This window comes from Xiphophorus maculatus, chromosome 17, assembly GCF_002775205.1.
Source record: "Xiphophorus maculatus strain JP 163 A chromosome 17, X_maculatus-5.0-male, whole genome shotgun sequence".
Lineage (NCBI taxonomy): Eukaryota > Metazoa > Chordata > Actinopteri > Cyprinodontiformes > Poeciliidae > Xiphophorus > Xiphophorus maculatus.
The window spans coordinates 14,350,839-14,363,304 of NC_036459.1; the positions used below are offsets into that span (position 1 = coordinate 14,350,839).

General features: G+C 41.2%; 1 protein-coding gene across 2 annotated transcripts in view; it reads right to left on the reverse strand.

Annotated features, from left to right (window-relative positions):
* Positions 1–12,466, reverse strand: part of tbc1d22a (TBC1 domain family member 22A) — a 136,746-nt gene that overhangs the window by 63,862 nt on the left and 60,418 nt on the right. For both annotated transcript variants that reach the window (XM_023350401.1, XM_023350402.1), the window contains exon 10: positions 5,580–5,686. In XM_023350401.1, coding sequence (XP_023206169.1) covers positions 5,580–5,686 — 107 coding nt within the window. The remainder of the gene's footprint in view (positions 1–5,579; positions 5,687–12,466) is intronic.

The following is a 12,466-nucleotide window of genomic DNA, read 5'->3' on the forward strand; positions in this document are numbered from 1 at the left end:
GGGAACTTGCCTGAGAATATGATATCTTGTTCAGCTATATATATATCTACTTGTCTGCATCTAAAGTCTCCATGGTAACCAGCTTCACCAGAGAGCAATGGGTGGTATTACTTTCCACAACTTCTACAGGTTTTAATTTAGATGTTCATCAGGATATTTGATGTTTGCAGCTGTATTTAATTCATGATGTAGTCTTTGGTTGCAGATTAACTCAAAACAGCCAAAATTATTCATAACCTGGGCAAACTACGGTTAAAAGTTGTCTTCAACATGTTTCTTCCAACTAGAAGTAATTTTAACCCGTTTGAGTCAGCCTACCGGACAACAAAGCTTATGCTAATTTCCATTGCAAAACGACACGATGGCTGACTTTCAAACCTTTGCGTAGTTAGATAAGATAAGTTGGACATGTACATGTAAGTGTTGGCTAATTACCGATCTCCCAAAATTAAGGAAATTGGGGTGGATTCATTGGTGCATCCCTAATTTTCATGTGTTTAAAAAGTTCCAGTTAAAGTGCGTAAGTAAATTCAATTTAGAGTCTGTGGCAGGACTTGAATTTGAAAAAGCTGTAACAGGTAACAGGATGATAAAAAGGCTCAATTTCCCTGTAGCACGAGTAGTTGCTGTGGATGTCATTCTCAAGGTTATAGGTTAAAAAAAAAATGAACAAGTGGCTGAATGAAGCAATTGCTCATTTCTCTCTTCTCTCTAATAAACTTTTATATGTTATTCTACTTTATAGACTTGAGAGAGGGAATATAAAATATATGCCATTCCCAAATTACAGCCTGATAGGAAAGCTTCCTTGTACTTTCAGAGCAATAACAGCATACTGAGAAGTAGTATCCCCAAACCGCTAGGGCTGTGACAAGAAAAAAAAAAAAGAAAATTAAGGTTCCACTTCCATTTGTCAGGATTACTGTTGAAATATAATAACTTTAGATCCCAGGGCGAGATTACGTTTCTCAAAGTTGGGGTCCAGGACTGCAAAAAATACATTTAAGAGCCCCCGTTGTAAAGGGCACATCTGCAGAATTAGCATAAAAGACAGGTTTTGCTGGCTTTTAAAAACAGCGATCCCCTTAGGGTACTCTGGGAGGAGGAAAAATGGACTTCTCAAAAGTTTTTGACTTCGTTTTCTAGTCCGAGAGAGGAACTAAAGCTCATTGGCTGCGTGTGAAAAGAACACATCAAGTGGATTAGTCAAAAAATTAGTCTAAAATGTGATATGAGGTGACTCTTTTCCTTTTTGCAAACGCATACAAAATTTAAATCTCCAATTAACAAAAGCAGATTTTAATCAACAACACACATTTATGACAGCTTCATTGAAATTTAATGGAACAATTTACGCGGAACCGCTTTGACAAGTTAAATTAGCGAAGTTAGCCGGAGGCGCCGTCCACGCTACCAGACTAATTGGCTGAAGAAAAGCCCGGGCCAGCGTGAGGGTCAGCTTAAAGATTCATTTGAAACAGGCAAATGCATTAAACAAAGAAAACTCATCTTCATGTCTCACTGCAGCATTTGAAGGCGGCTTACGACAGCTCCCGCCTTCCTTAAAAGCACTTTTACGGGTCACATGACTGGATGACATTAATAAACAATGCTCCATTTGAATGTTTGTAGTCAAAGCGCTGAGACTGTAGCGCAATACTTTACCGTAATGTTGCAAATGGTCTGTGTGCCATTTTTGTGCTGATGCACTCCCTTCGCTTGTCCGTTTTAAAGGAGAAAAGTCCCGCAGTGTCAGAAAAACGTTCATCTTACCCATAAAACCCTCTCCCACTGTCCACTAGGCGGCGTGTGTGTGGAAGATCCAAGATAAACTCATCAATAACCTCACATTTAGAATCATTTTGCATCTCTATGAAAGCCGGCACGTTTATCTCTTTATAAAGTCTCCAGTTAGTCTAATTTGTCAACACAGAAAACAGAACTGCTTGAATCTTTCAGTCTAGCATGCTCTTTAGACGAAATGGTGTTAGAGGGTGAGGTGAGGGAGAGGGGGTCGATGCTGCCAATTAAAGCAGCAGCTCATTAAAGAGGCTGCTTAAGTGAATTGACAGCCAAAACGCTCCCTTTTAGGTAAAAGAGAAGCTTAGCAGCGAGGCACTAAAGCCAGTACTAATGGATAATTTACTGTAATGAAGAAAGGAGGAAAAAACTAAAGGCTAGCAAGTCGAGCCACTCGCACACTGTGGCTGGTGTGGAGACGTTTTAACCAGCTTTGTTCTGCAAGTAAATTCATTTTAGTAATGAGAACATTTACCTGCCTTGAAAAGCCCACACTATTTTTAAGCTGTTTTTTTCCCCGCAACGTTTTGTTACTGGGCAACCACAAATTGAACTGAGCTTTGTTGGGATTTTATGTGACAAATAGCAGCGCATTGGAAGCAGAACGATATGTGGTTTTCAAACATTTTAACATATCTGAAAAGTGTGGCGTGCACCCTGTTTTACTCTGATGACCCTAAAAATTTTTTAAAATTGCAAAACCAAAACCATAAAAATGTATTCTTGGAAAGTTTTAAATCAGACATTTTTTCATTGTAATGTTTTATCAAAAACAAATCTAACCTGTTTTTCAATCATTATTATGAAATATGAGTGAGAATAAAATTGAAATGTTATTCGCTGTGCTCATTTAGGCAAGTAAAAACAGAAGGTATGAGGCAGCATTTATGCTAAACTAATGAACTAATTATTGAATAGTGAATAAAAGTAAATAGAATTAAAGGTCTGGGTGGAACTGACCTAACAATGATGTACTTCTTGGTCCCTACATTATCATTTGTTCACAAATATTTGGCAACAACCCTCTGAAGATTATACAGCACACAACAATTTACTCATTTCATTTATGGATGTCACAAAAAAAGGGGTCTGAATATAAATGCACACCACACATTTCAGATTTTAAATTTGTGAAAAACATTTTACGACCATGTGTCCCCTCTGCTTTCTATCAAGGCGCCGACCCAGCCGCCCTCGCCGCCTCAGTTTACTGCAACAGCATAAAGTGGATGTGGGAGGGGCTGCAGTCGAGGTCGGAGCAAGGATCACCAACTAATTACAGCGCTCAGGCACCAACCCTCGGTCAGATTGTTTAGAAAGCATTAGGGGGGAAACACGGGGCCTCCCTGGTGCATTGCACATAATTAGTCCGAAGCCAAGGTCACACACAGACATAAACACAGGGACGCGCCGCCGCCACACGCATGCGAAAGCACACACTGCATCCTCCTTCTCTCTTCCTTCCACTACAGCTCTCCTTTTGCTGCATCTTGCTCTCTCAGGGGGCAACAAGGCACAGCGTCTATTAATTTCCTGAATGAATAGCCTAGCAACTGGTTAACGGTTATTTAAGGATGCTCACATTTTATGCAGAACACAAGGTCTAGACTATTAATTACCTTTAGCGCGGGGCCGGGGCGAAAATTTTTCAGTCGCGCAAATACAATACATCCATTACGGCGACATAAACAAAGAGAAACGATCAAGAAAGGCAGAGTTCTTAACCTCTGATTTATGGAAGCTCTGCTAAAACGTCGTCACTTCCCAACACCGTTAGTAAAATTCACAAATCTGAAACAAAATTAAGGAGAGGAAGCCAAAGACGTGTGTGAAACAAAGCCAGAACGGAGGGTGCTAAGTAGCAGCGGTGCAGCTGACTCCACCATCAGCTCAGTCGGGCCCCGTTTGGAATTGACAGATGGCTGGACCGTGACCGCTGAGAGCCGGGGTCGATGGAGAGGAGCTGGTGGCCAAAAAGCTTCAGGATGAAAACATGAAACCAAATCAAGTTTGCAATCAAAGGCTTTCGAGACGCTTCGGACCGCTTTCGGCGAATCCGAGCCAAGCGCGTTTCTGAAACGCACACGGCGTGCGCGGGGTGTACACAAAGAGGTCTGTGTGGGTTTCTACCAGTCTAGACTGTGTTAAGTTGCTGCAAACAAGCAACTTTCACATGGACACAAAATCAAAGTGGAGACAAACTTGTTGGTCTAAGGACTTAGCAGCCAAAGCTGCAGCTCAGATGGTCACTACAACAGATACCAAACTGTTTGCAAGCTTCTTTTTTTCTTTTAATGAGCTTTGATACAATTCAGGGCAATTCATACTACTTAAGTTTATGACATTTTCCAAGTAGCAGCACATAATGAAAACATCAGACGCGGCATTAAATGTTTTCACAAATAATCTGAAAATTGTAGAAGAAAAAGTTATTCGGTCACTTTAGGTCCAATCCTCCTAAATAAAATCCATTGTTACCCATTCGATTGTTTTAAAAAATTAAGAGATGTTTCAAAATTTAATGGTGACTAAAAACATGGTGGCCCTAGCTGCTTCAACGCAGTATATGTAGAACATTTCCACCAAGAATGACACCAACAGTAAAAGGATTTTTTTGTTGTTGTCTGATTGCAAAGACAACAACAGCAAAGACAATTTTTTTGTTTTTGACCTTGTTTTTGTTAAATATTCTGTTGAAGAAAATGTATTAGTTCACTTTATGTCAACGTTTGATATTGAAGCAGCATTCAGGTTTTAAGCTCCCGCTGATCTAAAAGAAACTGCAGAAACGGCAAAACTGCTGAAACACTGAGTTCCTTTAAATCAAGGCTAAAAACCCACCTGCTTAAAGTTGCATTTGATTACTAAAAACTGGAGCACAGACCAACATATTTAATGTATATGTGCTTGATCATTTTGATTATGGCATTTGACAAAATGTAATGTTTATTGCCCGTTTCATAACTGGTTATTGTATTATGTTTTTAGGATGTAAAGCTCTGTGAACTCCCTTTTTGGTGAAATGTGTTATACAAATAAACTTGACTGACCTAAAGCCTAAAGAAAATTGCTTAATTCAAAAAATCTAAAATTTTCTATTAACAGATATTGAAAAAAGAAAGCCAATTTTATTCATGTAGCTTTAGAGGATCTAAACAAATTTCGCTTAGCTGAACCAAGGGCAAAAATGGCTCTTAGGGATGGAAAGGTTGACGATCAATATCTCAACCTCTGAATATCTCATAGAGCACTGTTATTACTAATACAAGAGGAGGAAGTAAATGCAACCTGCTGAAAAAAAAAAAACTATATTTTTTTTGTTTTTTGTATGGGACAAATAAAAAGTCCTATTTGTGATTTGCCAAAATCAATGTAACGGCAGAAAACCAAAACTTCATATTACTCTAGGACTAAGAAGCATGGTGGTGGATGAATCATGCTGTGGAGATGCTTTTCTACAGCAAAGACATGAAAAATAACTCAATCACTGTATAAAGAAACTTCATAAAAGAAAGACAGTGCCTCTAAACATACAACCTGCAATGAGGTTGCAGAGGAGCTGCAATGGAATGTTTTAGAATGGCCCAGTCAAAGCGCAGGCACAAATTCATTGGAAATCTAAAGAAGAAAAATGAGTGGAAATTTCTGAATTTGGAAGTGTGAACACATTTTAATCTGAGCTTTAAAGTCAAGTCAAACAAAAGGGATTTTTTTTATATGTACACATACATACTGCTTTCACCGTTTAATCACACACACACGCCTACACGCTTTTTTACCTGGATGCCGTCGAGCAGTTTGCTCATGCACCAGAAGCTGTCAGCCTCAATGTTCCTCAGAGCCTCTTCCTGGAGACTGGACACGTCAAAGTTTTCCACTTCCTCCTCTGGAGAAGAGAAAATGAGAGCAGCAACAGAAGATGAGGAAGGAGCTCTGCGAGGAGCAAAACAGACGGGCTCTAACAGAGAAAAGCCAGCAAAAGGGGAAAGTGAAGAGAAAGGCAGTAAATGACAGAAAAAGGTACAAAGAAAAATGTGTTCTGCTTACAGTTTTGGAGAAAAGCTGAGCTGTAGCAACATGTTAAAAGCAAAAGTTCATCCTTTTCCGGTTGCTTATGTGAACATTTAGTAAAATGTCAGAATAAGGTGTACATTTCCCTTTCGAGTGAGGGATTCTACTTAACATTTCACAGGGTAAACAATCGAGATGTTCCAAGTTTTGTACATTATTCACAGCTCTAGTAATCCCCCCCCCCTTCTGCTACTTATGATCCCACAGTTATAACTTTGCGCTTTAATGTTTAATTTGGATCTCGGGGTCGAGTCAGGTAGAGCTGGGAGTCTAAAGGCGACGCGAAGCCGGGCTTCAAACGGCGTCACCGCCGCCGGAACAAAAGAAAAGCGTTTGAAAGCGGCGAGGAAGCCGAGTCATCTCCGGTGGGTGACTTCGACGACGGGTGTCATCAGATGTCATTAACGGCAGCAGTGTGTGACGGACTGCAGGGGCTCTGACGGGCTTCTGACAAGCCACTGACAGCCAGTGGAGAGAAGATGGGACGAGACTGATTAACAGTGATCCGGAGAGGGGAGGAACCGGAAGGGGCGTGGGAGGGGGAGCAAAGTGCTTCATGCGTTATTTTTGTGTGTGTGTGGTTGTACAGTATAGGCAAAAAAAAAAACATTTTGAATGGGGGTGGGCTGTTATGTAGTTAGGTGAGCTTATGTATTTTCCAACAGACACTTGAGTACAATTGGAAGACCTGGCAGCTCTGCTTGGTATCCTTGGCAACCCTTGTGGTACGCTGTCAAGGTTGTAATGAGCATGCTCGATCAGACAGACGGATGGAGGGTCAAAAAGCTGGCGGAGCGCCAAAGCTAAAAACCAACAGCTCCAACCTTTTAGAAGTGTGTGTTGTGTGTGTGGGTGTGAACTTTCTCACATTTCAATCACTTGCTTGAAATCCCACCGATTTACATTCGGTGGGATTTCATGCGATTGACCAACACAAAGTAGCGAAAATATATGAAGTGGAAGGAAAATCATACATGGTATTTGGTTTGAAAAAAGTTTAACACCACAAGCCCTTTGCAATCCACTGTAAACATGAACCACAACCTGTCTCATACACGGCATTAAACAATACAATTGCGATGTGATTCATGCAGAAATGGGTACAAGAAAACAAAGTGTGCACAGAGAGGCCAGTTTCTGCTTCTCCTCATTTCCCTTTTCATTCCATCAAAGTGGTAAGGATCAGAAAAACTAGATGGAGGGGAAAAAAAAATCTAATTTTGCTCACCTATCACGCTGATCTTTAATACAGCGCACGGATGTGGTCAGAGGCTGCATTGTGATTAGATGTCAGTATTGTTCGCAGGAATTGAAGGAAATAAAAGCCAGAAGATGTGATTTGTCAGCAGGCGACGATGTTTTTTGAAGACACTGCTGTTTTTTGCTTCTTTTTTGCAGAGGTTTAATCTCAAAACAGCCTTACTTTCAAAATGAGATCTAAAAAGTAAAAGGTGTGAATTAAAACTAAGCCAGAAAAAAAAAAGTCAAAGACAATCAATGAGATCTAAACCTGGAGCTGAAGCAGCTGTCCGAACAGCACAGAAACAAAAAGCCTCCGTCTGACCAATCTGGGCTCAATCCTCAATTTAAAAGCCCGTCTTTAGTGATCCAAAAGACAATGACGCTACATTAATATGGGACTCTCTGTGGTACGCAGCAACACCCTGAGCTCTATTGACGGCATTAAATCTGCAGTTGAAAAGATTAATTGCGAACAGACTGACTGGCAATTTGAGTGGTGTCATTGCTGATTAACAGGGCGGTGAGAGAGAGCCACTGCTCCGGCGTTTTGGGAGACCCTGAGAGTCCCCGAGTCTCAAATCAGTCTTTGTCGCGCCTACGGCCTCGCTGTCGGGCAGATTCCCAAACCCGGGCCTTGACTCGGGAGCAGATTAGAAGGGACGGCTTCCAAGTGTCCGGCGGTTGCTCTGGAATTAGGCGCAGCTCATCACAATAACAAGGACACACAAGAGGAAGGACTTTAGAGGAAGAGAGGCGGTGGAACGAGAGCGGCTGCGCTCCGGATGGCCTGGGTTGGATCACAGGGCAACACTGCCCCCTGTGACTGTGGAGGGAACTGAAACCCGGCGGCAGCATCCAGATGAAAATGGATCATTGCTTCAAAGCTGGGGCGTTGAGTCATTTTCAATGCTTGATAGCTCTCTTTGAACACTACTTTATGGTGAAACCATGGGTAATTTTCACACTACCACAAGGCTGTTATCATGAATAAAAAAAAACTAAAAGGAAATAAAGAAAGTAACATTTAGTGAACTTTGATGCTCTGCAACACGAGGGTTCCTACAGTTTTCAGGAAGAAAATACAGACTTCTTTAAATTGAATCTGGAATGTGTGAAAACAAGAACAACAAGGAAAGTAAACTGACGCAGGAAAGGAAAGAAAGGCAATTTGTAAAAAAAAAGGGAAAAAGGGGAGAAAATAGGCCAGTACATAGGTGCAAAACAAGGAAGAAGTGGGAGGAGTAACATGAAAAGAAAGGACACAAGGAAAAATGGTAGAAAGAATTTGAGTGCACAAGGGAGGAAGTAAAAACGTAAAAAACAGAAGGAAAAACACAAGGAACGAAAGACAGGAAAAGATAGAACTCAAGTAAAGAAAAGGAATGAAAACAGAAGATTGAAAGCACAAAAAAGATAAAAGTTAAGGAAGAAAAGAGTACAATAGTACAGTACAATTAGATACTGGGTAAAGGAATGAAAACTTGATTTTTTCCATGCTTAACCAGACCTGTAAAATTGTGAAATCTCATTCCACCCAATTCCAGACAACATAGGAAACCCTGATAACAACCAACTGCTGACCTTCCATCAAAAGAACAAACTAATTAATTCCAAGGGACCCTGGCCCCCAGCAGAAACTCCAACAAGATATTCTCTTGGTGATTATTTCTGGTGGTCTGCCCTAAAAGAACCAGCTGACAATACATGTCTGGGATGCCATCTCTCAGGGAATGCTTAGCAAATGAGCCGGGAGGGATTTTTTTTTTTTTTTTTTTTTTGGCAGTTCAAGCCCGAATGAGCTTCACGTCACGAGGACGGGAGTTTCGCCAGCTTGAGTTGCGTGTGAGATGAGGCTCCTTAATTGTCCCCGGCCAAATAATGAACTGCCGATCCTCTGAGGCAGACTGCGACGTCTTGAGAGAGCAGACACCAGCGTTCGTCTTGGTAGAGGGGATAAGAACTTGTTTGGCACGACTTCTGAGTCGAGCCAAGAAGCATTCACTGCTCACGATGAAAACTGGGGAGTGAAACGCTTTCGTTTGTTTTGAAAAGCCTTAAAGTGAAACGGTTGTTATGGAAATGTGGTTACCGGAAGATGCCACTCTTTGGGATTTGGGCTTTCTTTTCTTTTACTTCCCTTCCACCTTCCCCATTGTGCACGGTCCATAAACTTTGACTCTCATCCAGCTTCGCTTGTCAGAGTTCCAATTGTTTTAAACTTTAATTATTGCTCTGTCTGTGGAAAAGGCACGGGTTGGTTACTAAGTATTTAAAAAGTTACAGTTTTTAAACCACAAAGAAAATAAACATTATAGCCTTCCTATGGTTTAAAGTTCATTTAATGAGATGCCAGCTAAAGTGCTGAAGCGTTCAGACTATTTTTTTTTTTTTTTGAGAAGATCTCAGACACGCATTGAGTTGAAAAAGAAAACCTCAGTACTGTGGTCGGATTATTTAAAATGAAAACAGATACCTGAAATACTTTTTTTGGATGTTGTAGTCACCCTGTACTGTGGTTATGTGTTAATTTACCTATGAAGCCGGCAACAGAGATCTGATAAGTCGGGATGGCTTTAATGCCAGGCGTGAACAATCCTTGTGAGGAAAGTCCACTTGTGGGATCTTCAAATCAGGTTCTTGAGGACCAGCATCTTGCAACTTTTAGAGGCGTCCCTGATTCACCACACTTGAGGAAAAAGACTAATTCACCTCCTCAGTATGCACTCAAGTTCTCCAGAGTCCTGCTACTAACTACATTATTTGATCTTGGTGTGTTGAAGCAGAGACGCACCTAAAGATTGCGGGAAACCGGATCTTGAGGCCTGGGTATGAAGACCTCTGATCGACTTAGACCTAACTAAGCAAGAAGCCTGTGATCACCAGGTTTCAACTGGACCCACGTAAGAGCTGGCCATCACTCACACAGTCTGATCAAACAAATGTACCAAAATAACTACAATAAACAACTGCTTTGAACTGAGGTTATCATACTGTCAGAATCTTACATCAACTCTTCTTTGAAGGTTTTAGAAACGCAGTTTTTGTTTTCTTACTGCCATTTCCTGATTTTTTATTTTGTTCTCACAACTAAATAAGTGCACTTATGGCTTGAATTTTTCAAAAGTTAACTTTTGCAACTGCAAAAATGTTTGTATTTAAAAACTTTTGAACTACTTGCTGCTAATAATTGTAAAAGTTCCACTTATATCTTCAAACATTGGTGTGCAATCCTTCAAATCTTCATTATTTCTCTCTTTTTTCCCTACTAATCCCCCCTCCCCAATTCTCCGTTCTTGTTCTCTCCACCTCTCGGCCATTTGACATCCCCTCTATCTGCCCTGCCAAGCTGTTCTCCACATTCTCTTCCTCACCTCTCTTCCTACTGGCCACAGAGCCAGCTTCCTGCCAGGCCCCAGGGCTCATTTCCTGTTTGTCCTGGCGCAGGGGGCAACTTGTCCAAAGGGACCAACTGCTTGGTCGCAGCCAGCTGTGAGTACTTGGCACAGCTTGGCTTGCAGAGCTGAGTCGCACCTCCCGAGACCCACAGACAGACACGTGCGTGGATACACACGGCGCACACACCCGTGCCAAGCGCTGCCATCTGCCCTTTTACAACTACAGGGGCCACAAGGTAACGTGATGCAAGATGATGAACGAGCTAGTTTGGTGTGATGTAATCATAAAGTGCGCGTGGCGAGCGTGTGACAGCTCGACAGCACGCAAAGTCAACAACCGGCGCTAAAAATAAATAAATAAAAGAAACACCCTGGGTCTGACAACCGTCTGCTGGTTCGGATTAATCGGGAGCAAACCTGAGCTGCCAACTTCCGAGGAGAGATGGTAGCCGATCAGCTCTAATGCGCAATAATGCAGTCATCAGTTTGAATTATGGCACCGATTCTGGTTAAATCTAATGATTCTAATGGCTTACAGTTCAGGTGCTAAATCCAAACATGACACAATCTGGCAGAATGACACCCAACTGACACAGCCGAGGGCACGACACTTTAAAAGAAAAATAAATAAATAAATTTTAAAAAATGACGACGACACACGTTAGCTCCCGGGGAAATCTGTAATACTTCAAACGTCTGTGAGTTCAGGCGGCGGCGACAAAATGTGATTTCCTCTCGCTGGCACAATTAGCCTGATAACACCGTTACCTCGTTAATGAGAAGTGAACATTTTCCAGAGAGGTGCCACTTATACTGTTGGATAATTAAGAAGAGAGTCAACATGGCAAAGCTGATGACACAGACACAGCGAGGGAACACGCGCGTACACACGTTCAGAAAATCACAAGAGATGAGAACCAATTTATAGTAGTGTGTGACACAAGGTGCAAAGATATGAATATAGACACCTGGAGGTGAGAGAAAACATAATTGTTTTCTTTCCCCAGCCCTAGTAGATCATTTGACAGAGCAATCTTCATTCGTGATTGAAACTCATGTTCCGTCAATGCTGGTGGCAATCGTGTTGTACATGTTACAAGGCGATAGGCATCTTTCGGCAATCTTTCAAAGGCTAAAAGTAGTAAAGAGGGTTGACCCCAACCTGCTACACACACCTCTTAGATACCAAGGCAGCTCCCTGACAGTTGATTTATGACGTCTTAAAATCGATTTAGAGACGAAAAAGAATCAAATGGCTGAAGACGTCCAACACCAATCTAGTGTTAATTTCCCTTCAAACGTGAAGTTCTTTCTGATTGGGGCATGCACTCAGGAAAACTGGTCCAACTACATATAGGATAGCAAAGCAACATACAGTTTAATGCATCATCAATGCAATGAGTTGTGGATAGAATTGGTGAAATGGGTCTTGGTTTGGTTTAGCTCTTAGAAGCAGGTATAGACATTGGGATTACAAGGTAAACTTTGAGGAACCATGAAAGGACAGAATTGTAGTGCTTGAGAATTACAATTGGAGCTGCCTACAAAGCAGCCAATCCAGGAGCTCCATTCGCTTTCCTTGGCTGTGATTGGCTGTACCCCAAGAGTGGAAATAAAGACGACCACAGATGTTAATTAGATTAGATATTATAATTATTATTTGGCGTTTGATGTGAAAAAAGGCAGTTGTAAGCATTTTTAGAGGAGATTTAATGTATGAGTACTGTATTTCTGGAATGTGCAGGTGAATACCTCTGTAATAGAGGTTACTTTAAATGAATGTTCATTGATGAGGGGTCAAATTCTTGTATTTCATAAGAACTAAATGGCTGAAATAAAGTTAAACAAGGTGCTACAAAAGGTTTTTAGAGTGTAATACATCACTTAATTTCTTTTTATGAAGAAAAAGCACTTATGACTATCTCTGTTTATCCATACACTTTACTAGACATGTAAAA